At 41.5% G+C, this 26,971-nt stretch overlaps 3 protein-coding genes across 3 annotated transcripts in view; 1 reads left to right on the top strand and 2 right to left on the bottom strand.

The window, feature by feature from the left end:
• The first annotated feature begins 487 nt into the window (after positions 1-487).
• tgfb5 (transforming growth factor, beta 5) lies at positions 488-13,479 on the top strand. The gene is made up of 7 exons (XM_031735945.2): positions 488-2,009; positions 4,542-4,705; positions 4,851-4,983; positions 5,075-5,185; positions 6,754-6,934; positions 7,322-7,475; positions 10,023-13,479. The coding sequence occupies exons 1-7, from the start codon at positions 1,652-1,654 to the stop codon at positions 10,179-10,181; spliced, it is 1,260 nt and encodes a 419-aa protein (XP_031591805.1). The 5' UTR covers positions 488-1,651; the 3' UTR covers positions 10,182-13,479.
• A 4,853-nt stretch (positions 13,480-18,332) lies between these two features.
• Positions 18,333-26,803, bottom strand: kcnk4a (potassium channel, subfamily K, member 4a). Its single transcript, XM_039619336.1, has 8 exons — positions 26,792-26,803; positions 26,311-26,489; positions 24,807-25,084; positions 23,213-23,330; positions 22,611-22,780; positions 21,651-21,837; positions 20,742-20,878; positions 18,333-20,648 (listed from the first exon to the last, which is right to left on the bottom strand). Exons 3-8 carry the CDS (start codon positions 24,993-24,995, stop codon positions 19,569-19,571), a joined length of 1,881 nt encoding a protein of 626 aa, XP_039475270.1. The 5' UTR covers positions 24,996-25,084; positions 26,311-26,489; positions 26,792-26,803; the 3' UTR covers positions 18,333-19,568.
• Positions 26,549-26,971, bottom strand: part of si:dkeyp-115e12.6 (centromere protein F) — a 29,820-nt gene continuing 29,397 nt past the window's right edge. The window contains exon 20 of the transcript XR_005614797.1: positions 26,549-26,890. The gene's annotated coding sequence lies outside the window, so the exon portion shown is untranslated. The remainder of the gene's footprint in view (positions 26,891-26,971) is intronic.

Consider the following 26,971-nt stretch of genomic DNA (forward strand, 5'->3'; position numbering starts at 1 on the left):
ACAGGATTCATATTATGGATGTGCAACTGACAAATCAGCAGCAACTGTGTGATGCTGTCACGTCAACATGGACCAAAATCTCTGAGTAAGGTTTCCAGCACCTTGTTGAATCTTTGCCCCGAAGAATTAAGGCAGCTCTGCAGACAAAAGGTGGTCTAACATGGTACTAACACAGCATATCTAACAAAGTGGCAGGTGTATACTATAAACATGTATAATTTGGCTATTTTACACATATTAAGCAAAGGTAATGTAAAGATTTAGTTCCTCAAATGCCGAGCTACTCCTCTGGAGCGGTTTAGTTGTGGGGAGAGGGTGGTGAATTTTTGTGGAGAAAATAATTGCAAAATGTGCAGCTATGTGTGTGTGCCTCCTCTGGAGGGAGGAAGATGGTTTTTACCTACATAATAATACACTGCATTCACTCTGGTGGCATCCCGCCCCACCATCACCACCACCACCATCCCTCCCTCCCTTCCAGCCTCCTTCTCTCTCTGTCTCAGTCTCAGAGTTTCTCACAGAGGATCTGCAGAATAATGGAGTCACATCCTGCAGCAGGTCTCTGTGTCTTCAGCAGAGCTTTCAGCCCAGCGTTCACCAGGCTGGAGCTCATTTAATTTGGGATCTGCAGGTCACTGTAAAGTTTCCTCTCTTTTTTTTTTTTTTTTAACTCACAGCACAAGGACTTCTTTCTTATGTTTTCTGCGTCATGTCTTTTTACGTCGTCTGACTTTTTCCGTGTTTAGATGTTTATATGAGGGGTTTAACAGGCCCACCGTGTTTTTTCCAACATAAATCACATTTTTTTTCTACGTTTCAGTACAGCCCGCTCACTGTTTACCTATAACGGGGAATGGGAGGACCTCACTAGGTTTTTCAAGTTGTAGCTAGATTCTCTGGAAGCGGATATGGGACAGTCTTTTGCTCCACACATGGGTGTTTCGGGGGTGAAGGCACGGGAGCTGTGTTGCTTTCGGTAAAGTGCGCCGCTCAGGTTGTTGTTTGAAGGATTTGCGACATGGGCTGAGCTCTTGTGACGACTCTGTTCTCCTGAAAGCTGTTCGCGTATCCGAGGATGGACGGCGGAAAACGGAGATAACGTTTTAACTTTCCGGACAGACTTGTTAAAAAACGCCACCTTTACACGAAGAGAGCGCGCGCACGCCGGCAAGGGACACCAGAGCTCTCCGAGCGCACCAGACTGGACCTGAAGAGTCACGAGAAATTTCCAATCACTTAATTTTTACAGTGTTTTGTTGCAGTTTTATATTTTTCTTTTTAAATTAAAACAGCCGTTTTTTCTTAGATGCAGTAAGTTAAATGTAGATTTTAAAGAATAAATAATGCGTCCTTGTGTGTTTGGTGCTTGGCGCATCTATGAAAATGTTATAAAACTACAAAATCAGAAGTGTGAAGTCAGCAGATGCGGTTTTCCTTTTTTACATGACGCGGTTTTGACCAAAATAACACATTAGAGCTGGATTTTTTAAAATAGTTTATTGATCTAAGTTAGGAAGGCTCTGGTTTCACCCTCAGTTTCGCAGTTTAAATCATTTTACGCACACGTTTCTGCGCGCTTGGTTTGGAGACGCAGCTTGTTAGTCAGAGCCCACGGCGCTGAATTATCTCCGTCCTCGCACCTCCCCGGACAATGTGGCTTCCCCGCCTCGCGCTGCTGCTGCTGCTCCGGTTCTCCGGTGTATTCCTGGTGGAGGGCTTCAACACCTGCCAGTCCATCAACCTGGACGCGCAGAAGTCTCGACGCATCGAGGCGGTGCGCGGTCAGATCCTCAGCAAGCTCCGCATCCGCAGCCCTCCAGATGACGACGACGAGCCACCACCGAGCTCGGTGCCCCCGGAGGTCATGCTGCTGTACAACAGCACGCGGGAGCTGCTGAAGGAGCGCGCGCGCCAGGCCGAGTCCGCGTGCGAGCGCGAAAGCAGCGAGGAGGACTACTACGCCAAAGAGGTGCAGAGGATCGACATGCTGCCCCCCCGCACCGACACAAGTGAGTCCTGACAGGGGTTCTCAATGTGTGGCCCGCGGTCCCCAGTGGTCACCTTAGAAGAATTAAAGTATGTACTAGTTTGAAACGTCTGAATATTTCCCATCCGGGTAAAACAAACACAGAGGCCTCTATTCGCTGTTGTTGAGCGTTGATTATGTAACTGAATCTCAGTGAATTACAGTGATTACAATGTTGCCATGTTTTATTTTCCTTTTTTAACTCTTAAACATCAAGTCAGGTGTGTGTTTTCCCCACATGAGAGATTTATTTAAACCTCCTCAGGTCCTGCATCCTCATATGGGGCATCACATTCGGCTTTTCTGCACTTCATGCTTTATTCTGAATCCCAAACAAGAGTTATTTATTAAAGCACCACCCCATACACTGAATTTTGTATTAATCTTCCTCTATAATTAGAATTGAGTGAAGGGACTGAACAGTCCCTCCACCCATATCATAGCAGCAGTGGCTGATAATTATTTAAGTTAAAAAACAAAACGATTTTCTGACTGCTGATGGATTAGTAGCCCTTGAATATTGTATTTGATTTTGTGAGTCTGTCTCTGATTAACCTGTTTGGTAGTTCAGTCTCCTAACTAAGCTTTATAAACTACCTGCTTTTATAAACTTTAACTACATATATAGCAGGTTCTCTGTGCACCATTTATTATCAGTTTATATAAATATTTGTAATAAGTTCTAACACAAAAAGAGCTGAAAGCAGCAAGAGTGACACTTTTAATTAATTTATATCTTTTGCCAACTACTGTAACTTATAGTACTGTGCAGAAGTCCTGAGCCACCCTTCAGTTCCTTATATTTTACTTGGGGGGGGGGGAGTATTTATTCTAATGTGCTTGAAAATCAATATTTGGTATCACCACTTTATTCTTAACTCTTTTCGTCAAGCTTTCTTTTTATTTCTTTAAGCAGTCTTCAGGTAAGCTTCTCAGGGATCCTTGAAAGACATTCAAAGATCTTGTTTGGATGTTGGCTGTCTTTTGCTCTGTTGTCTGTTGAGATGATCCCACGCTGGTTCAATTATGCTGAGGTCTGATTTGGATCCATCACTCCATGAGACCTGTTGCCACTGAATTTCAGTCCAGTTCTTTCATAATTTTGTACAGCTCAGCCTTTTTTCCATGTTTCCCTTCCTTTAAATGACTGCCTGACAGCCACCCTTCCACTGAGACTATTTCTGATGAGGCTACAGTGAACAGCAGATGGATCACCTGAAGGTCCAGGTCCATCTCTCAGGTCCTATGTCAGGCTGGATTTTTTCCTGTCCTGCAGACAGATTGTAGACCTGCTGTCTTTTGTCTTCCACTTGTCCAATTTCATTAGTTTTTCAAGGACACGCTGCACAGCTTGCTGAGATAGGCCAACTAATAGCTCTTTGGAAAAGCATCTTGTTGTTGCGAAAATGCTATTTTATGCCTGTTAAACTGTGTTATGTTTGAGAAATTTAACAAAATAAATGTGATTAAATGATGTGTTTTTGTGTCAGGCTGGTAGTAACAAAGTGCCTAAAGATACCATTTAAAAATGTCTGTTCCCTAAGTCCTCTGTTATGTATAGACACAGCACTGGTTCATCCCTTGACTAAAGTCATTTTATTACACTAGAATGATTCATAGGCCAGTGTTAAATGGCTCAACATATTAAAAAAACATTTCCCTGAAAACAGTCAGGCACAAGGACTGGAAATGAGAAAAAAAAAAGTGTCCAAAAAAAGACCTCCAGAAAAGACCACTGTAAAAAAATACATAAAGTCTGGCTCCTTGGAAGTAAATATAAAGAAATGAGGGGTGGATCAACACATTTGTAAAGTACATTTAAGACATTTTGTGTAATTATGATAGTTTTTTTTAATGTGTCAGTTTAACAGTTTATTGGCATTCACACCTGTATTTATAGTTCTTGATAAATACAACAGAATAACAACACTGTAGTCTGCTGTAAACCACATGCTTAATAGGGGGACCTAAAAGGAGAAGCATTAGTAGTAGTCAGTAAGAAGTTTCTGGCTGTTTTAAATCATAGCTACTGCTGTGAGACACTGTACTACTGCACATCCCATCTTCTAAAAACTAAAAACTACTCCAGATGTGCCCCTGAGTAATGCGCTCTGCTTTCCTGCCCCATCAGAGCAGTTTCATGGAGTCGATCCACCAGCTGTGGAAACAAAACTCGGTGTGTTGATGGATCTTATTTGGAAGATTTGAAGATTAATGGTGCTGCTGATACTACATGGTGCATAATTGTATAACTGTCTAGGTGTTTGGGGATGTTTCACACAGGAAACCCATGAGCACAACAATCAGCCATATATTAAACATAAGGCCCGACACATTTAGTCTCTTTACCAAAACCTATAATTTGGGTTCAAGACGCTCATCAGCAGTAATTACGTCCGAGACAATCAGTCCCACAGTGCAGTTTTAACCCATAGTATAAATACAGCATTGTGTGAAGGCACGAGATGTTGTTGGAGCATTAGTCATCCACAGTGCTTTGTTTTGCTCCCTCAAGATGCGGTGCAGCCAACAGCACCCAGCCCCCACTACAGAGTCGTCCACTTTGACGTCAGCGGAGTCGACCTGACTAACAGCACTCTGGTCAAGGCTGAGTTCAGGATCTTCAGAGCCCCCAACCCACAGGCCCGGGCCTCGGAGCAGAGAGTGGAGCTCTATCAGGTATATCCATTGTTCTCAGTGAGCGACAGTTTGATTTGATCTTAAAGTCCGAAGATTGTTATTTATAATTCAACCCAACACAGAAACATCTCTTATGTGTCGATGAGACGGTGATCTAGCTCCTTCTGTGTGTTTGTTGTCTCAGCTGCTAAAGCCGGATGAAGACAGCACATCCACTCAGCGTTACATCGACTCGCGCACCGTTCAGCCAAAAGTCAAAGGAGCCTGGATCTCTATGGAGGTCACAGAGACTGTAAAGGACTGGGTGTCAGATCCAGGTGAGCTTCAGCACCAGCGAGTCGTTACCAGCTTGCACTGCGATCCATACATCAGTGTTTGCACATCTCTTTCCCTTCTTCCCCCCCATAGAGAATAATCTTGGCCTGAAGCTGGGCGTCCACTGTCCCTGCTGCACCTTCGTCCCATCCACCAACAACATCGTTCCCAACAAGAGCGAGGAGCTGGAGGCCCTGTTTGCTGGTCTGTTGCAGTCTTTTATGATAGAAAGACTTTATAATCATGCATTTATGTGCACTGCAGATGCCGCTAAAAGCATTCTAGTCCAGGAAACTGAGATTAAAGGGACCCAGTGATGATGATGATGCCCTTTATTCTGTCATATAAATTGTTAAAAAGGTAGATGCATAAGTAGTCCATGTGAGACTAAATTTCAGGCTTTAGACTAATTTAAATATTTCAGTTTTGCTGCTTATGCCTCTGAGTGACGTCAGCGAGACATGCTGTCCCTGATATGGTCCTCCAAGTCACACAGAAGCCCCACCCACCCGCTGTTCAACTGTTTCTGAGGGGCAGGAAATCAGGAGGAGGAGAAGAGCCAAAATGGCTTGTTTCATTTGTTTGCTTCATTTTGTTACTGATTATGTCCTTAAAATCAGCACAATCAGCCTCATTGTGCAGATGCTGTTTTTTAGATGGCTGTTTGGGATTCATCGTTAGTTGTACTGCAGCTACGTGAGATTGTTTTTCACAAGAACAACTAAGCAAGACAGCCAGCGTGCCAGCAAGACTTAAGAAACTTCAGTTGTGTCTTGGCGGTCTTTTGAGTTGCGAAATGCAAAGTTCACAGATTTGGAAGAGTTGAAGATTTATGAGCGCAGCAAAAAAATAAGATTTAAAAAAATCCAGCAGGTCACAAAAAAGTGAACATAAATAACAAAAATGATTTATGAATCCCTCACACACTATCGTACAGGAATAATGGAAAAACTGTTCCTCCACACAGTGATACTACTGAATACCAGACTGTCTGTGTTGCTTCATTTAGGCCCCCAAATTATGGCACTTTCCAAAGGACTTACTCTCAACTGAGCCAAGTCAGGTTTTTGCACACGTGGGGGAAAAGAAATTCAACTTGTGATACTGATGTAAGACAAGCAGGGGCTTGTTTTGAGCGCTCTGGCTCCTGTAGCTCAGAAAGAGTGAAGAAAAAAAAAGATCCATGAAGTCAGACAAAGAGTCAGACCATCGTTCCTGCTGTAGGAAACATCTGGTTTACATATTACTTCTGTCATATTTGTTCAATGACATTCAAAATGTGCACAAGAACATTAGTTCTGCTGCCTTCTTAGAAAAACAGAGTCTTTAGAGGGTAAGAATCAAAGCGGTGACGGCGCCTTTCACTGACAGATTCAGTAGTTATTGCTGCGTATGAAAAAACACATTTTCTGGCACTCACACCGGAGCTGGCTGACTAACTTTAAAAACATCATGCACACACTTTTCTGCCCTTTTAACAGTGCATTTACTTGGAATTTAAATATATTTGGATTAAAAATATGCTTTAAAAAAGTGTGAACTAAATGCCTCGGCCTGGGAGAAAGACAGTGTGGAGTTTTGGGAGGGGCAGCAGTCGCCGCTGCAAAATGAAAGCATGAGAAATGAAAATAAGATTAGAGTATTGCACAAACCATAGGAATTAAATCACATTAGCTTTGAAACAAAGCGACGTCCGCCCACAGACTCTGGTGGAAGACAGAAAGTTTTAGTTTTTAATCCTAAAAAAATAATAATAATTCCTCCTTCTGTAGGCGTGGATGATGAGCGGCTCCGTCAGATGAGGAAGCCCGGTCAGGTGAAAGGACAGGCAGACTTCAGCACCAAGACGCCGCACCTCATCCTCACCCTGCTGCCCAGCGACAGAGTGGATAACCCGGCCAGGAAAAACCGCAAGAAGAGGGCGGCCGCCGTCGACACCTCAACCTGCTCCCGGTAGGCCGCCGACCAGCCGCTCGTGTGGTGGTTTAGTGTGACTGAGTGACAGCGCTGACGCTCCTCCAAGATTTGTAGTTTTGTAATTCTGAAATCTAGTTGTGGGGAGCACTCGGTTTCATTTTGTTTTTCTCCTCGTGACCCACTTTGCAGACAATTGCGCGGCAAAACTAACAGCGCTGACCCTGTGTTTAGACTGCAGGCCAGCGGGCATGCAGCGTTTTATTTAGACTACCTCACGCTGCAGGGGAAAACTCTGGCAGCCCTGCATAGTTATTACCATGTGATGGTTGGTTCTTTGATGGTGACCTGTGGTAATTTTCCCATGACACTGAAGAGAAGGGTGGGAGCTGAACTACATATTGTGTGTGTCTGTGTGTGTCTCAGTGGCTCGGACCAGGGCTGCTGCCTGCGCTCGCTCTACATCGACTTCAGGCGTGACCTCAACTGGAAGTGGATCCACGAGCCAAAAGGTTACAAAGCCAACTTCTGTGCCGGCAACTGTCCTTACCTCTGGAGCGCCAACAACCACTACAACATGGTGAGTCTCAGGGGTCAAAAGGTCACCTGGCTACTAACCCAATCTGTTTAATCTTTGTTGTTCTTTCTTATAAGTTTTGCCATAAAGACTTTTAATAATCAATATTTTTTTTTAACAAAATAGGAATTCTGGTTAGTTAACAGCTGACATTTGACATGTTTTGCTTTTGCTAAGAAAAAATGTCTTTATGTCCGTTAAATTATAAATAATAATAATATGATAATAAGATCAGTATATGTGCAGGTAATCTCTGTGAACCAAAATATAGGGGATACTCCATATATATAGCTATGGATGTAAGCACAGAAGCCCCACCCACCTGCAGTTTAAAGCTTCTGTTTGCAAGGGACAGCCAATCAGAAGAAAGCTGGGTTAAAGTGGTGATTCTCAAACTGTGGGACAGGCCACACCCGTGGGGCACAGAGCCACTACAGGTGGGATTGTTATTTTCAACTCACATTTTTATTTATTGTTAATGAGTAATAAAAAAAATGTGGGTGTGTGGAGTGAAGTTAAAGAGGCACATGCCAGGAAAAGTTTGAGAACCACTGGCTTAAAGGGAGAACAGCAAAAACAGCTGGGAGGGGCTGCACCGAGGCCCAGCATGAGGTAAATAAGGATTATTTTGAAGTGGGAATCATGCAAAGCTACACTAGTGCATAGTAGCTGGAATTAAACTTAATCTGTGCCCTTAATAGAACAGAATTGGTAAAGGCAGTTTTTGGGCTTGTTACTAATTAGCCGAGTCCATGTGTGGATACTTCGATATTAGCAGCTTCCCATATCTCACGAGACCCTAGTTCAGACTAATAACTTAGATTACCTTCTCCAGTAGGACAAATGTGTTCTTTTTTTCCAACTTATATTTCTTTCCAATTTGGAGATTCATGACCTTTAGTGCTGAATATTTTGAATGGAAACAGTGACAGACTTCTCGGTGCTGAGACACGGCCAAATTATATAAACAGAAAACATCTGTGATTGTCAGAAAAATCTGAGCAGCTCCTCCTCAGCCCGTCTGCTAAAACACTCTGGTTTGGACCGAACTCCAATCAACGCTCGGCCTGACGTTAATGTACAGAAAGTCTGAAATGCAGGCGACATTTTCCCGTAAGTGAGCCCTGAGCGCACTGTTTGCGGCAGCTAAACACCACTGGTTAACCCCAGCATCATAAATGGGCTGACACCTCACAGAAGCCTGTTAAAGAGCACATAGGTTTATGCAACACAGCTGGCCCGTCTCACTCAGCGAAGGGCTTGGCCTGTAGCCTCACTGACTCTCACCTTTCTTGTACTTCACTTTAATATAGATGTGTTGAATTTCACATTTATTTTCGACTTAAGTTTGCAGCAATTACACATTTTGCTGCTGTCAAAATGTGGCTTTCGTTTAAGGTAGTTTGGCCGCTTTTGCTGTGCATGTTAAAGTATTTTGGAGAAACTGACAGGATGTACTTAAATAAGTCAAAGTTGATTTGATTGCTATAGATTTACTTAGAGCTCCCCCACATAAAATGCACAGAAAGCTACATTTTAATGTCTGAATATGAAGATTTAAAGCTAAAAAACTGACCTGGTAGGAATTAAACTAAAAGTTGGATAAGTGAGGGAAATGTAGAGAATCTGGAAAACCAGCATTCAAATTTATTTTTAAACTGCAGTAAAACAGGAAGATATGAATCTTAGTGAGTTAGCTTTATACGTGCTGTTTATCTGGTTTTTACCAGTAAGCAGAAACAGGAACCTTTTGTTATGCTTAGCTAAACTAACAGCTGCTGATATTAGAGTGCCATTGAACTCTAACTCTAAATAAGCCAATTTCCCAAAATGTCAAACTAAGATTGAAGAGTTGCCAACACATTTTTAAAAAGCACCAAAATAATCATGCAAAATGACCATAGACTGTATTTAAAAGATAGAGGTAGCCACTGGGTTTAGCATTATGGCCACCACAATCATTTAACCCGGGTGTTAGTCGCTTCATTTAGGTGCATTCAAAGACTGTATGGGTGCACTCAGACACAGATACTAGAGAGATGCTAATTAGCACTAAAAATAAAAGCATTGTAGAATTTTACTCCCTAAAACTGGAGCAGAGACTTATTAGTCTTATTAGAATCATATTATTTGTCAGTTATTTGCATTAAAAAGCTCCAAAAGGCACCAACACCTCAAACACCAACTCAAGTTAGCAGAGGTAAGACCAAGTAGGCGCTAACTGGTCACTCAGACCTGTAACTGCAATCCTTAATACAATGAAACAGGTGAGTTATGAAAAAAAAAAATCATGTCCGCACAGATGTTACAAAGGGTAAATTATTTAAAGAGACCTAAACAGCTTTTTAAACCTGGGAGTCTGTGGGGATTGGCTCATTTGTGGCCATTAGATGGACTGCCGTTTCTGGCACTTACCACATTGGCTTCGTTTTTCAGCCCTGCTTAAACTTGGGCTGAACTTCACACTTTTCAGCATGTTCATTCATCACTCACAGCACTAAACTTTGGATAAATTGCTCTAACATCTGCTCATTTCTGTTCCCGGGTCAGATTCTGCCCCTCTACAACAAGCTGAACCCCGAGGCCTCCGCCACACCCTGCTGCGTTCCTCAGGACCTGGAGCCCCTCACTATCATGTACTTCATAGGCCGCACACCGCGTGTTGAGCAGCTCTCTAACATGGTTGTGAAATCCTGCAAGTGCCGCTGAGGGAGGCAGACAGACTGAATTCAGGACCAAAGCTACAAACTGCTTCTCTCAGGGGGGGACACACTGATCCTCTGTTCATTAAGCTTCGCACCTCAGACTCATGAGATGTTATTTTTTTAATGCTACATGACTCCAGTATCAGGATTTTGCTTCCAAACTTCTCCTCTTCACGCTCTGGAACTTTCTGTTTGACTGGAACACTGTAAATACGGCAACACGGCTCTATTAAACCTGTACTTGGATATTAAAATGAAACGGGGGCTGCTGTGCGCCTGCTGCATGAAAAGGATTCTTTTTATCGGGAGTTTGATTCCCCCTCCGTCGTTCTCGTGCGGCCGTGGGCAGCGAGGGCAAAGCTGACATGTTTGCTTTAGGTTTGAAGGTGTTGATGGGAGGGAGGCGGTGTGGAAAGGTTTGCAGGCTGACTGAGATCTTTAGGCGAAGGAGGCCGGGAACAGATAGAAAAGAGAGAGAGGAGCTGTGTCCAGGCAGAGGCCCCCGCCAGCTCTCTGCGGTCCCGGGCTGAAATCTGCCCGGCGTAAACAGGATGTGAAAGATTTCCAGACACCGACCCGACCACTCACGGAACGCCAGATTTAAACGCTCCCCTCATCTCCGCTGTCGCACTCTCTCTCTCTCCCTCTCTCTCTGGTGCTCAAAGTTCTGGGATTTGTGGTGGGAGGAGAGAGGGAGAAAAGAGAGGCTTTGAAAATGAGACGTGGGATGATAGGGCTGTATTTGGAAAAGCTGCAAGTTTGGAAGGTGGTATTTTGCAGCCTTAGCAAATTTGTAACTATTCGGGTCTGGCTCAAACGTTTCATAATCGCACTCTCATGCTCCTCTGCTGAATGTGCCTTCATTATCTTTATGTAAAAAGCTGTTGACTCATTGCTGAGGTTGTATTTTGTCATACCTATGTTTATCATCGCTCAGAGTCTCTCGCTCTCTCTCTCTACAGCCGAGTATTCACATTGACCACTTTTGATAGAATGTCTAAAAGCTGAAAATAAAATTTAAAAAAACATCCCCAGGGCTCATTTTAAATATAGACTCTCTGGTATGCCAGTGGTTTGTGTGTGAGAGCGAGACAGACAGCAACTGGGTGCGCGTGTGTGTGCACGTCTGCACTGTGTATGTGTGTGAATGTAGCTAGTGAGGTCATGCGTGATAGCACAGAAGTCATTCCTGAGGTTTTATTGTGAATTTTATTGTGATTGTGTCTGAAAACAACAACAAAACAAACATCTGCAGCAGATGTTCTCTCTGTGACTTTGCTTAAATGTATGGGTGCATGTGTTTTGAAAACCTGCTTGACAATAAAGTTTTAGCTGAATAGGAAGCGGTCCAGTATGAGGCTGTGACAACAACATCCAGTTATAGAAGTATTAAGCGGGCCAGTGGTTTTTATACTCTCACTGGTGTTACGGCACAGGAAATATCGCCTGCAATAAAATCGTGTAACTGGATACTTCAAACAATATTCTGGTCAACACTTTAAGGAAGTGCTGTTGTAAAAAAGAAAAGAAAAAAAGTGCACTTGATAGATCTTAGAGATTAGCTCATAGATACCTGAATGTTTCACTTCAGGTGGATTAAATTAAACTTTTCTCTCCCCAGGTTGGCGTAAGTGCTTTTTCTTCATCGCTTTATTCAACGAATCCATTTATTTACTTCAAAGTTTACACATTGTGCTCATTCCCAGATTTATACTTTTACTAGAGTAACTTTGCATAAGTCTCAGTTAAAAATAATCCTTATTTATCTGACACTGGGTCTGATTTTATCTTGCCTGAAAAAAGCTGTTTTAAGACTGTCTTCTGATTGACTGTCCCTCACGAATAGAGGGTTTAAACAGGACTCACAGTGACATCATGCAGAGTCAAAATGAGAAAAAAAATGTCTGGAACTCGGTGTTTAGCGCAGGGTGAAGCTGGGCTTTTGGCTCACAGGGATTAATTGCACATAGCTATATGGACAGAAGCACTGAGCCACCGACACATTACACCTACAGGAGCTGCTCGGCTGTGGAAATCCATGCCAAGAAACTTCCGGTGCACAATTTTTTGTGCCAATGATAATGTCAGAGGAGGTTTTGAGCTCTGCAGTTATTGAGTCAGCAGAGCGTTGGTGGTTCAGCATTTGCTGACCCCGCTCTGGATCTTTGCGTGGTCTGTAACTTCATAGCTGAACTGCTGTGGTTTCGAAACGTTTCCAGTTTGCAGTAACACCGCTTACGGTTGATCATGGAAAATGCTGGAGGGAAGAAATTTCACAAACTTGACTCGTTTTAGAGGTGGCATCCAATTACAGCACCACGCTGGAATTCAGTGACCTCTTTAGAGCGACCCATTTTTTCCTGAATGTTAATAAAGGCAGACTGCGTGGCTATGTGCTGGATTTTGTACATGTGAATTCAAAGATTAAGAGGCGTGGCCCACTATTTTTATTCATATAGTCTACTCTGACTTCACTGTTTTAAACTCTGGATGTGAGCATCCAGCACTTTAACAGTGTATATGACAGATAATAAGGAGATATAAGGAGTATAAGCATAACAGGTCCCCTTAAATTTTCTTAAAACAGCAAAGTGAGCTGTTTTCAGAGTATTTTGAGTGACTTGTAAGAATTAGAGGTGGGTGGATCAATCCAAATATCGATAGTATCGATACCAACATTAGTATTGGTATCGGAACGATACTAGCATGATTGGATCGATACTTTATCCTTCAAGTTTAGTATGTAGCCCGCTGAACTGTGTTAATTATTTCTTTGGAAAAAATAAACCTCAAACATGCATTTTAAAAAATGTCTGAATCTTTTTGTGTGCTTCAGAGACAGAAAAATTTACATTCCAGGTCTCCAAAAACCCAGATTCAAAACACATGAAAAACTTAAAGGTGTGTTAACTAATTATTGTGGAAAGTAACAATCACAGTGATATAGCGGTGATTAAAATGTGTTCAGAATTTGCAAATTGAGAATTCATCTCATAAGTCCTGGCACACTACTCTCCCCCAATTAACTGCCTGAATGACTTAAAAACATTGGTACTGATATCGGCAATACTGGCCCTGTATTTATTTGGTATTGGATTGATACCAACATTTGTAATGTGGCACAGGACTACTGTGAATGAGGCAAAGTGTGAATGTTGAATGTTTTTGTTGAAATGTCCAGGCAAGTATATACATGTCAAATGACAAGATATATGTGTTCAAATAGCGTCAATTAACACACAACGTCAGGTTTTTTTATTTCTATATGATAATTCTTCATAATTAAACAATAAGAACAAGTAGTCTGATGTCCTGTACTCATTATGAAGCTATAATTTGAAATACAGTAACACTTTTTGTACAAAGTATCGGATCAGTATCATCCATGACACAATGAATTTTACTTGGTATCGGTTTGGAAAGGAAATCAGTGGTATTGCACATCACTAGTATGAATGTGACCGTTTTGCATAACATGAAATCTACTTTAAATTCCCAGAAATATTACCAGACATGACTTATAACCCTGCACTGACCACAAGATCAACACTCAGCAGAAGAATAACTGAGACATTTTAACCCTAAAACACCCGGGCTAACCCTTGTTTCTCTTTCCTGAACCAAATGGTTTCTGTCATATTTCAGGCTGTTTCCAGAACAAAACGACTAGGTTTTGTTCTGGAAACAGCCAGTTAGTGAGCCTACCACTGGAAAAACCCAGAGCCTGTTCTAATGGTCGCCAAACCACATCTTTATTCATTAAGGGTACAGAGGAGGTTGTCAGATGTCATCTTTATGGGGGCGGAGCGATAACCCTCTAAAGCCTGACCTGTGAAATAATTGCCAGAAAATTCTAATATTTGAACCGTCTAAATAAAAATTTTATATTAATTTGCATGTATATAATTTGTATCATATTTGCTAATTTTTGTGTAATTAAAGATTTATTGTGCTATTTAATTTGTTTTTTCAAGGGGGGGAAATAACACTGATGATGTAGACGTCTCAAAAACTTACAAAATTTCATCAAATATGATGTACTTGGTGTCACAGGGTTAAAAGTAAAAGGATCAATTCCACAATGAAAAAAAAATAAAATAAAAAAAATGGTGAAGAATTCAATCAAATCTGAAGAGTTTCCTAAATATTGGACTGACTCTTAATCAGCTAATTTTTTTTTATAGTCCCCAGCAGCAGTCCTTGTAATAATTTGTTCTCTTCATAGTATAAAGAAAAGTCTAATGAAATCATTCTTATTAGAATTTATTAGAATATATTTTTGAGCAAAAATAAATTAAAAAGTCTGTTTTTCTCATTTTCTTTTTTTTATGTCTGTGTTTAAATGTTAGGCATTAATAGCATTGACAGCACTAATGCTTTTTCCTTTAATCTGTGTATTCATCCATGTGTTTATTAGCCTACATATAGGCTATATTTATAATTTGTGTCATTACTCACACACATAACTCTCTGGCTCAGTAGGCTGTTTTTATCTAGAGGCTGGCACTCTGTTTAATCAGAATTAAAACAAACAAACAACTGAAGTCAGCTTTTTTATTTACACTTTATAAATATAGATATATAGTGTAAGAAATAAATTATCGCACAGTCAAAGGCCCTTGATTCATCCAGTTTCTCAAAGGCAAGCATCTAAAACCCAAATCTGCCTGCATGGCTGGATGCTGCTGCACGGAGACGATGTTTTTGGTGAACTGACCCTTTAATGTCCTTTAATGCGGTGTGGTTTAAATCCCAGCTGTAAAGTAGCTTAAAGAGATACAAACTGTTCTAGAGGCATTACAATAAAATTGTTTTTCTGAGCAGCGGTGAGAAACAGCTTCACTCTGTGTGTGTGTGTGTGTGTGTGTGTGTGTGTGTGTGTGTGTGTGTGTGTGTGTGTGTGTGTGTGTGTGTGTGTGTGTGTGTGTGTGTGTGTGTGTGTTGGGGTGTCAGTCCTCGAGCTGTGGTGAGCCTCCCTCCCCCCTGAGTAAACTAGCCCCAGCATCTGTTAGTCTTTTCCACTTAACTACCCCTTGCTAAATCCAACCTGTACTTATCCCACGGTAGAGCGCCTTGCTCCGTCTCACATCGAGTCCCGCTGTCCTTGAGAAAGACGTCTGTTGTGGATGTCGACCCCTGCCCACACACACACACACACACACCCTGCCTTTGACCTACAGAAAAAGAGTGTGGGTGCAGCACACCCCTACATTCATATATTCTGCTATTTTTGCCTCCATGCAGCAAAATATGCCATGATTAATGGTTCTGGCTCTGGAAACACTCGCTCACCCTCCCCGTGCTGACCAAAAAGAAAGAGCCTGTTAAAAAAGTAATTCATTCTCACAAGCACCTTATGGTCTGAGCTCACATGACAGGTCTGGACGAGACTTTAGATTGAAGTCATTCCTATTTATTCCTGCCAGTTAAATTAAAACGCAGCTCTCGGGGCAACAGGGCACCATAAACACAAAATATAGAGTTATACAAGCAGCAGAGCAGCAACGAGACACGGGAGTAAACAGAAGATACCGATCTGTGGCCTCGGCGTTATTGAAGCCATATTCGTCGAGCAGTCAAACTTGGAGAGCAGAGCTGTACTTGAGGCCCTGCTGGGACAAAACAGCTGTAAGGCCAAACCCACAGAGGCCTGGCTGTTCTGGTTTTTAACAGACGAGGGCGTCGTTTCTGTGCTTTCTTTCAATAACTGCAATAACTGCACAGCAGGGTGGCTCAGTTTGACTTTCAGTCTGTCTGGTGTTGACTGTGGGAGTCATATTTATTACAAAAGGAGTTTTTTGTGAAGTGGGCCACATTTTATAAAACAGAAGAAAAACAGTCCCATTTAAAGTGAGATTTAGTAGCTATTTTTTTCCCCTTTTAAGTAATCACTAAATCTACAGCTTTGACAACACTTTGTCAGACTTGGATTAAACCAAATCCTCAACTAATACAAAGACTTACAATTTACAAGTTTTAGACTAAATACAAGTATTTAGTCTAAAAATTAGGCTGAGACTCATTTTTAAAAACAGGGTTAAATCACATATTAAAATACAACCTTTAACAGGCTTTTAGCCACTTTTTTAAATAAAAAAATTGGTTGAAATGTACTTTTCAAGTATTTATATGCAAAAGTTCATTTGATCTTTTTTTAAAAAAAAATATATATATATAGTGTTATCTTTCCTGTTGGTTTTGATTTTGTTTTTTAAAAAGATGTTTGAAGATGTGACGCCCATCCTTCCACTGAGACCATTTCAGATGAGGCTTCACTGAACAGTAGATGGATCAACTGAAGGTCCAGCTGCACCTGTCCTGTGCCAGTTTTCTTTTTGTTTCTTAAGGACATGACGTTCAGATACTGTTTATCTGCTGTAGATAGTTTTTCCATGACCAACACCTCTTCTTTTAGCTCCCACTTGTCCATTTTTCTCAAAGATAAACTGCTGAGATAACAATCCCATCTTATGCCTGTCAAATTGTGTTATCTTTGGCATTTTCATTGAACTCAGCTGGAGGCAAGGGAAGAAAGTATGTTAATAGCAGCCTGTCACAAAAACAGTTAAAAACAATTATTCACTGGTCAGGCCCTTGTAAGCAAAATATAAAGAAACAAGGCACAGTTCAAGGCTTTTGCACAATGCTGTGCATAATTAATGTTTAGTTATGTACATATTTAGCATAAAGCCCAATAATATCCTGGCTGTCCACCTTCATTTTATTGTACAAAAAGAAAAAGTAATAAATAATAAAAAAGCATCCGTCATCACTCAGGACTCATAATGACATTACTGCTGATGGGTCATAGTCGGCACACCACTATGAGCCATCTACTTCCAGCTTTCTGTCAACAAGTGACAGAATATGTGGGAGCCTGAATTTGAGTGTAGACTCAGTCCGTTGCTTATTTTGGCCCTGGTGGAGGGCAAAATGCCACGATAGCCTTGTGTAGTAGTTCCTGCTTCTGAGTAAGCAGGAAGAGGCAGTTCATCCCACATTCACCCAAAACTGAGTTCATTCAGGACTTTCAGGTCAGGTCATTTCACATCTGCTGCTGCACAGTGCGGCAACTGTGTGCCCGTTTTATTCTGTCTGCAATGTGTGCTGAATATAATACAATGAACTTTTAGAGGTTTACAGACAAGAAATTAACATATATTATGTAAGGAAATGAGAGCGCAGTCCATATGTAATGCAATACGATGCAGTGTTTAAAAAATACAGTCCTTCATAAATTAAATTCACGTGAGCATTTCACCACGACTTATAATTAGTACCCAGTACACGTTTTGTGCTTTTCTTTATATATGGACGCTCATATTAATCATGACCAAAGTTTAAAATAATGAGGTCAGTGTATTTACTGTAGAACTAACTCTGTAACACCTCATTCTCAGTTTTCTTCTGCTCTCCGTTTTGTATGACGTCACTGAGAGCATCTCAGGCACACAGCTCTGGGTGTGAACATGGAAGCCCCACCCACCCGATATTCAAACCTTTTGTTTGTGAGCTGCGGTCAATCAGAAGAAAGTCGTCTTAAAGGAAGATGAACTAAAACTGATTTGTTTCAGACAGTGGATGAACTGAGGGTTCTGCACCAAAGCACAGTTTAAGATCGATAAAGATCATTTTAATCTGTGAATTATATGAAGCTGTTCTAACAGATTCCAAGAATAAAAATATGGATCTTTTGTTTTCTGCACTTCTACCATAGATCACCTGCCTGACATATGTACAGAGGCTGTGTCCTCACTGCTGTAGCCTGGGTGGCGATTCTGCCTAGAGCCATGTGCTGCGTATCATCTCACCATCCTGTCACTACCTAAAAAAGCCAGGATGGAAAAAGTTTATTTATAATATCCACGGTGATAATAAGAATGAAAAACTGGGTATATATCACTGCATGAGCAATGCAGGCACTGCACAATGTAAAGGCACCCTGTAGAGTTTATCTCTTTCGCTTTCAGTCGCCAAAACACACTCTGGGTCCCTGTGAGGCTTTTAGTGTTAAATCACTAAGTGTTTTATTAATAGATGTTCTAATTTGCATATTTGTGATTAATAAAGTAGAAGACCCAAGTGTAAAAAGTTTAGTGATATTAAAAGTGAAAGAAAACTCCACCATTACAGGATAAAGACTTAATGTCTGGTAACAGTGTGTAATAAAGGTCTCTTTAATGGGTCACTTTAAGATACATCTGAGATATCAACTGGCAAAAAAATGGGACATGAAAGGTTATTACACAGGATATAAAACTTGTTATTGTTCAGAAAAATAATTAAACCTAAAAACAAAACAAAAAACTGTATTTGTCAAGTGGAAAAGTGGACACAAGCAGAATATTACCAACAGTGATTTAAGGACACTTGATTGCAAAGTTGGTACGCAGCACAAACTTAGCTTAAATAACTTTGGTGTGACTGTATCAGGTTTAATCATCTGATTTTCTTTTATAACCCTTTTTAAACACAAAATAGTCAGGAGAACCTTTAGTAGTCACTTTCCGTCATCCCTAAAACGACTGACAACTTAAGGACCTGAATGACAGCACACCATGGTGCACTGGTGCTGTTCTGATGAAGAATAATGGTCCTGCCGTGCTCTGAATCGGATGTGCTGTTGTTGTGGTTTTGGTTTTCCACCCACGGCAGGGTTTTCACCCGGGAATTTTTTTTCAAGTCGCGGTGGTAAGCCACCCAGATCCTGACGCATCTTGTCTTTTGATCAATTTAGTTAGCACATGACGACCTCACACACTTTAAATACATGTCGTTTACTGTTCAAAACACATCCCCGGATGTCTTTCCCTTTTAAGGTTGCATTTCATAAAAAGATTTTTTTCTTATGTTAACGGAAGTGGTCTTTTTTCAGGCGAGGCGGCTGACAGCTTCTGTAAATTGCTGTGTGTAAACCCTGCACTGAATTTAAAGCTTATAGTCACTCCTCAAAAGTTAGCCTCACAAAGCCAGATTAAATCTCAGATTTAGTGTCAAGTCAGTGCCGAGAATTGACTGAGCTCAGCAGCTCAAAACAAAGCAGATAATTATGTTTAATGACATCTTGGTAATGATGTGACTCACTCAGTCCTGAACCTTGTTTACAAGAGGAGCGGTCCACTTAAAGTTGCACGATTAGCCTCACTGAAAGGCAGATTTATCTCTTTGTCAGAGCGTCCTGGAAAGTCAAACCCAGCTTATATCGTTTTAGTCACACTAAAGTAACAAAGCAATATTGGTGAGGTGGTTTTGTGAGGCTAACTATAAACACCAAAAAAAACCCCGAAACCCCCCCCCCCAGAACAACAGCTGTATTCATGAGGCGTGTTTCTTCTAGCTAGCAGCAGTGTAGACCCACAGCTGTGATGTCGGCTGTCACATCTGGTTTTTGTCAGAGTGCAGGAGCTGCATCTGTCTGGTTCTCAGGTAGAGACAGGTCTGAAAGAGAGGATGCTGGAGGTGGTGTAGGAGGATGGGATGGTGGCTGCATGTCACTGCTGGGCCTCCTCACCTGCAGCGAGCTCCACCTGTGTGATAGCTGTCTCCTTATGCTCTTCTTCTTAGGCTTTCGGGGCCGTCTCCTCTTCTCCTCGCTCGTGGAGTGGGGGCGGTCGCTCAGGGTGTCGGAGGACTCGTCAATGTATGCCAAGTTCTCGCCGAAGAAGTCGAGCAGCTGGCAGCTTGGTGAGGGGGCTGTGGTGATGTCAGGGGAGGGAAGGAGGACTTCGGGTAGGGATGTGGGCACAGGGGAGGAGCGAGAAGAAGGACTAGGGTCAGGTGCCTGATTGTGGCTATTATTTGGTGCAGATTCACAGTTCTCTACTGGAATCAGTTCATCTTTCCTCTCTGATGTGTCCATATGTGCAAGTCTTACTGATCCCTCCTCCATGCTGCTGATGGTTCGGCACGGCTGGAACTTGTGGGGTGCCATGTAGGAGAAGGAGACTGAGGAGCCATCTGACCTAGAGTCGAATGCAGACTCTGATCCAGAGAGTGACCCTTCCTGCATACATGCCCCTACGACATCCAGCTGTGAAACGGAGCGGGTCACGGGGAGGGAGAATGAGCGGGACAGGTGGTGAGGAAATGACCTGCCCATCCCTTGCAGACCCCCAGCAGAGTCAACCCTGTACCCTGCTGCTGCTATGGGGACTGTTCCCCCTCCAGCCACACTCACCTGTGCCTTTGAGTTAGTTCCCCTCGCCCTCTCCACGGACGAATTGTCCTGCAGCTCCCTCATGGAGCTCGACAGGCCAGCCCATTGCCTTGGCAGATGTCCATTCTCAGGTCCCCCTCGTACCCTGTATCCCAGCGTACCCTGGGCTCCCCGGCGGATGCGTCGGCGCTCGCTGCGTTTCCAGCGCCGCCGCTGCAGGAGGAAGGGGTCATTAAATTCCAGAGGATTTGGGATGCGGAAATCCTTGGACATGCTCTGCGTCCAGTCTGTTGCGTGGGCCCTCAGCTCCTCCATCTGACAGGGACACAGGTTAACATTAGCTTTACAACATAGAAGACCTGACACAAGTTTAGGTGTCTCTCAGATAACATTTCTGGAGTCTCCCACCTCAGCACGAGTCCTTTTAGACAGCACCCTCAGCCAGTTGCCTATCATGGTGAGGATGGAGGCAAAGTAGGCAAGACCAAACACGATCCACAACAACACCAGGAGCTTGAAGAAGCTGTCGTCTTCAATACCTCCAACTCCATGCAGAGAAAGGTGATTTAATTTTTAATGTGATGTTCCAGTGAACCTCACAGAACAGAAATGACAGAAAGAGGCAGTCCTGTACAAAGTTGGTTGACCATTCATCATTAATTAAACCTCAGCGGGGGGAGACTACAGCTGTAACTTTGTGGGTGGATAGATAAACCTCATTTGTATATAAATGTCATATAAATCATATTAATGACATCACATTCCCAGGAGTGATATGTTCAGGCTGTTTGGCCTCTCTGACAGAAACAGACCACAACCCAAATATATTCAGTTTGACATGAGAATGACGAAGAAAAGAGCAGAAAAACAATTCATATTTGTGTTAATTAGAGGTTTCATATAAAAGGGCATGGAGGTAACTTGACCTGTTATTCAAATTTGTTCAGTCAATACAACTATGATATCAATTTGAAATGCATACATCATCTCACTTGAGGTATCGCATTCACAAACTTGGGTGTCCACACCGCCCACCTGCCCAGGTGAAGACAATACCCCATCAGACTTTCAAGGCTGAGGGCTAAAAAGCACTCCCTCAGCAGAGGATCACACTTACAGACTGTCATTTGGAAAAGGCTCTGTGAAAATGCCCATAACACCACCATTAAACTGAAACACTGAACATAATCTGCTCTAGACCAGGTTATATGTTCAGTGTATGTTGCTACAACTTCACCAGGTAAAAAACAAACAACCATCAATTTGGGATCTTGTTGTCCTTATTGATTAAAATGTGTGTGTGTGTTTGGTCTGTACCTGGTACATAGTCTCCAAAGCCAACAGTGGTGAGCGTGATGACCACAAAATAGAGCGACTCCAAAAACGACCAGTCTTCCACTTTCTGAAACACGACCGTCGGCACAGCGAGGAAGATCAGACAGCCAATTAGGATGGAGAGAACCGCTGAGGTCACACGCACAGTCGTGGGCCCGACCTTGCGTTTCTATCAGAGAGAAAGATAGAAGCCAATAGAGATGCAGAATAAATCAAGATCAACACAGCTATACATGTAACAAAAAAAGTGCAAGAATTAAACTAGATTAAACAATAAAGGAAAAAGAATCGTCTGGATTCAGGCTGAATGTTGAGATTTGTCAGCTTTTTATTGGTCCACACTGGCATCTTCATCACACGTCTATTTTCTTACTTTATATTAAAAACATGGACTGAAGATGTAACAGCGGGGTAGCTTTAATACCCATCTGTTTGAAAAGTCCTGAAAGAATAAACAAGTACAACATGACTTGACTATGGTGCCCATGATACCCTTGAATAAGGCTGCTGTCGGGTTGCTCTAAGCTGTGGCTAAAGTGCTGATTCAGCTGATCTGACTCTAATGCAGATGTTTCTCCCCTCATCTGCTTCCTCCAGCTTTTCTGGTAGGACTCTGCAGCATTCCCAGGTCAACCGACAAACATAATCTCTGCCCGGGTTCCCTGCCTAGTCTTACAAAACAGCTCATTTAGGATCTGCCAAAATCAGATGCCCAAACTGGCTCCTTTTGATGTTGGTAGAAGCTATTCTGAGCTTCTACCAAGTGACCAAGCTCTTCACTTTATCTGTAAGGCTGAGCACAGACATTTGGTTCTTGCATGGTTCTAACCTGCAACTTAGAGAGAATCAAACAGTTTACTGCGTAGAGCACTGATAAGAAGTCTGTGCCTTGTATGTTTAAAGCTGTTTACTCCTAAGTTTTGGCTGATGGGCAGGACAGACCATTCTCACCAGGAAGAGGGTCTCAATCTTGGCCACAGCTCTCCGCAGCACCCTGCCCATGTGGTCGCCCACTCCAGCGAGAAGTATGCCAAACATGGGGATGCCCACCAAAGCGTAGCACACGCAGAACAACTGGCCATACCACGTCCGAGGTGAGAGGTTCCCAAAGCCTGTTTGAAGGATTAATCAAAAAGACATGACGCTAGTTATAAAAGCTGACATGCACAAACAATTTAAAGAGGGACCTTGTGTAATTATTTTAATTAGTAGGGCGTATTAGAAAATATTCATCAGCTGTGACTCTACAATTCATGAATACTTTGTTGACCAAAAAAATAAGCTACAGTTTGATCACATTTTAAGTAGCGTGTCTTTGAAACAAGGACATAAATAAGCTCTAGTGTGACATTTTTCAAGCCATAAAAAACACCTGCAGGCTAAATCCTTGCAAATTTAGATGATACCAAACTACATTTAAATGCTTCAGTGAAAATAATGCAGGTAACACTTTCTCAGAAAAGAGAATCTCAACAGTGCATCAGGTATATCATTTTGTCACTCAGAGAGCAACGTTTCCCCTGTAGGTGAGCTCTGTCACTTACCTATGGTGGTGATGATGGTGCCACAGAAGAAGCAGGCAGACGCGATGTCCCAGCGGGTGGTCAAGTTGGCAGGAACTCTGCTCACATCCAGGCCTGCCTCGACTGCAGACATCAAACCCTGCAGGTGTGGAAGGAATTTAATTTTTCATCCAAGTTTTATCTATTTGTTCATTTTATTTACTCACATTATGGGTGTATTTGTAATGCATGGACCTCGTAGCGTACATAAAGAATGATATTAAGTAAAATCTGGAAAATAAAAGCAGCATGTGGTAAACAGTAGGAACTCAAAGAGAATATCTCTGTGCTACTGAATACCTCAGCCTGAGATAGATAGATATAGATATAGATATATATCTATATATCTATATATATCTATATATCTATATATCTATATATCTATCTATATATCTATCTATATATCTATATATCTATATATATCTATATCTATCTATATCTATCTATATATCTATATATATCTATATATATCTATATATATCTATATATCTATCTATCTCTATATATCTATATATCTATATATCTATCTATATCTATCTATATCTATCTATCTATCTATATCTATCTATATATCTATATATATCTATATCTATCTATATCTATCTATATCTATCTATATCTATCTATATATCTATCTATATATATATATATATATATATATATCTATCTATATATATATATATCTATCTATCTATATCTATCTATCTATCTATATATATATCTATCTATCTATCTATCTATATCTATCTATCTATATCTATATCTATCTATCTATATCTATATCTATCTATCTATCTATCTATCTATCTATCTATCTATATATATATATATATATATATATATATATATATATATATATATATGAAGTCACAGAAGCCCATCCACCTGCTGTTCAAACCTTCTGTCTCCCTTCTGTCCAAGGGACAGCCAACCAGAAAAAAGATGGTTAAAAGGACGTGTTTCAACAGCTTGTTTAATGTGAGATTAAGAAAAAAATACATGTAGTCTGGAGGATTATGTTCCACTCAAATTCAGACTTTGTGAAGATCAATTTCAAATTAAAACATTCAAGTTACAAAAGCCCATCTGGTTTGAGCGATAATGTTACTACAGCAATTTGGTTATTTACATTTACATTCAGCATGTTTAATTTGCTGTTAATCTAATACAGACTGGAAGCTTTGGCCTTCTGATGGCACACTTCTAAATATTTACTCACTAATGTTATACAGTGTGCACTTTAAAACTGCTCAACTGTGCTGACATGACTTCATTTACATGGAAACAAATCGAGTAAGCCTAAAAAATATAAATACTTCAGTGCTACTTACTTTGACCACCTATCCCACACAGGTGATATGACCCCAGATATTTCTGTTTTGTTTTTTCCCATTTCCGTTGTCGTTTTTTCTATTTCCGTTGTGTTTTGTGTGCTTTTGCAGCGTTTTTCTTATTGCTGGTGTTTACTTAAGTTGCAGTCCGTTTGGCCTCTCAGGGCCACCGTAAATAAACCATATTTTAAAGCTGCTTCAGAGTGTGAGTGGGATAATAGTGACTGTACTGTGTCCACTGATACCTTTACAAGCTTGTGAAAGTCCGACTCGGTGACGCAGGAGTTATTAGTGAGGAAATCTTTCTTGGTTTGAAGCAGCTTTTCATGTGCCAAGGTCTCTTTGGGCTTTTCCAGGGTGACAAAAACAAACGCTCCCATCACCAGGTACAACATGACTCCCACCAGCAGGGTGGTGAGGGTAGTGCACCGCATTTTCTCCCCGTCCTTCTCCCTGCCCCTCCAGGGTTAAAGGGTGCCAGCTCACAGGTCCAGATCTGGTCGGGATCTCAGTCAGGATACAACTGGCCATAAACAGGAAGTTCCTTTAGAGAGGTGCTACATGTGCAAGCACGGAAATATCTAAAAAAAAAAAAAAAAAAAAAAAAAAAAAACCACAAGTGTTCTTGGAAGACATCTGTGATCAGGCCTAAACCTGAGAGTCACTGACACAAAACGTGACAAACTACTAACATGGTGGAAAATAATGACAAGCACTTTCATTTGGTGAGACTTTCATGGGTTAATTAGTATGACTGTTATTAGACAGGTGATTGAGTGAATCCAGGTTGTAAAGTGTTTACTCTTACAGTTGGCACACAGTGTGGATGTTTCAGAGCTGTTGCATGAAACGCTTTCTGCATTAAAGGTGGGTCCTTAAGCCACACTGCATGTACACTGAGCGACTCGCTGGTCTCTTAATTAACATTCAACTAGTCCAGATTGTCCAAAAGCAGAGCTGTCACTGATGCGATAGCTATTGTAAGAGGAGGAATACGTGACAAACAAGCCGTCCTCTTTCAAGTTTACAGTGTTATAAGACTTCAGATGTTCATGTCGGTGGGTACTTCCCAACATTATACAAGATTTTATTACAAAATTGTTCTTTAAAAGCTTTTTGCATGAAACAGACTGCATTTTTTAAAACATTTTGCCCTCATTTCTCAAGCCCTCAGGTAAGATTAAGAGGTGAGGCACAAAAGAGCATTCATGATGTTGCACTTTGAGAAATAGCATGCAATCTGTTACAAGGCCAGCTGATGAAAATGACACACCATAGACTAAAATTTACTTGCCAATTGATTCTGGATTATTTTTCAGCATACATGTAAAATGTAAATGAGATAAATATAAATATGAGCCCTAATTTCAAGTCACAGAGAAGCCTGTCCAGCTGTTTCCTTAGGTTACACTGAGGAAAGATGGCAGGTAAAATCAGTAGACTGACAACTTTGCTTAGACAAAGATAATTTCCACTGACGCAGTGTGAGATGTTACTGACGTTGGGACTTGTTTAACTTGGAGTGTGACAACAGACACTCCTAAAAACAAACCATATCTTAAACCCAAATCGAGATGTGGTTCTTTGAAATGGAAAAAAGGTGCTGCGCTTTAAGAAATGCATCCAGCGTGATCATAGTCTAATACAGCAACAGCAATACTGTCCTATTGAAAGGACCTATTCAAAATGCTTTCTGTAGTCTCCATGATAATGAATGTTTTATAACTGAGAAAATAACGAAGACAGTACCTTAACTCACTGGAGTCAGGAGCTCATCCCATGTTAAAACTCTAGAAATCAGCTGATAGAGAAATATCGAGACTCCTTCTTTTTCTTCCTCTTCTGCTCGCTCTGCGATGCCTCCAAGGTCAGGGTTCAGGCACGGATGATTGCGTGTCCATTTCCTTCCCCTTCAAGCCATTTGAACACTTTCAGGTGCACAGAAGTACAGACTAGGTCAGGTCAAAAACAATCATGTATCAAGTGTGAGTAGTTCCAAGCCTGCGTATCTCCTTGATTCTTTTTCAGCAGGGTATGGGTGGCATTAAATAAATGTTCTCATTGCAGGGCGTTTGTCATAATATGTGGAAAAAACTGACACACACCAGGCCACCCTGCCAGTGGGTGCACAAATGATTACACTCTGCCAGAACTTCAAACATACATCTTGACATTAATCGAAAACATGGTTAGGTCTTATCTTCATTTGGCTACTTTGAACCGTGTTTACCTTTGAGTCAGATACCCAGAAAAACAGGACTGGGATTTAGGAGCTTCATGCTTTGGGTCGACTGGCCCCGGTCGTCTCCACGTGGACCTTGACAGTGTTCTGAGATTTCCCAGAGTTTGGCCAACTGTTAGCATTCTGCGTTAATGGACTGCTGGCTTTGGTTTGTGTGGACAGTCTAAA

The sequence above is a fragment of the Oreochromis aureus genome, linkage group 2, assembly GCF_013358895.1.
Source record: "Oreochromis aureus strain Israel breed Guangdong linkage group 2, ZZ_aureus, whole genome shotgun sequence".
NCBI lineage: Eukaryota > Metazoa > Chordata > Actinopteri > Cichliformes > Cichlidae > Oreochromis > Oreochromis aureus.

Coding starts and splice junctions, on each gene's coding strand:
- tgfb5 (XM_031735945.2), top strand. CDS start 1,652: ATGTGGCTTCCCCGCCTCGCGCTGCTGCTGCTGCTCCGGTTCTCCGGT. Junction 2,010..4,541: donor GCCCCCCCGCACCGACACAA/GTGAGTCCTGAC, acceptor TGCTCCCTCAAG/ATGCGGTGCAGCCAACAGCA. Junction 7,476..10,022: donor CCAACAACCACTACAACATG/GTGAGTCTCAGG, acceptor TTCCCGGGTCAG/ATTCTGCCCCTCTACAACAA.
- kcnk4a (XM_039619336.1), bottom strand. CDS start 24,995: ATGCGGTGCACTACCCTCACCACCCTGCTGGTGGGAGTCATGTTGTAC. Junction 21,838..22,610: donor CCCTCTTCCTGGTGAGAATG/GTCTGTCCTGCC, acceptor TCTCTCTGATAG/AAACGCAAGGTCGGGCCCAC. Junction 20,879..21,650: donor CTTTGGAGACTATGTACCAG/GTACAGACCAAA, acceptor CTCTGCATGGAG/TTGGAGGTATTGAAGACGAC.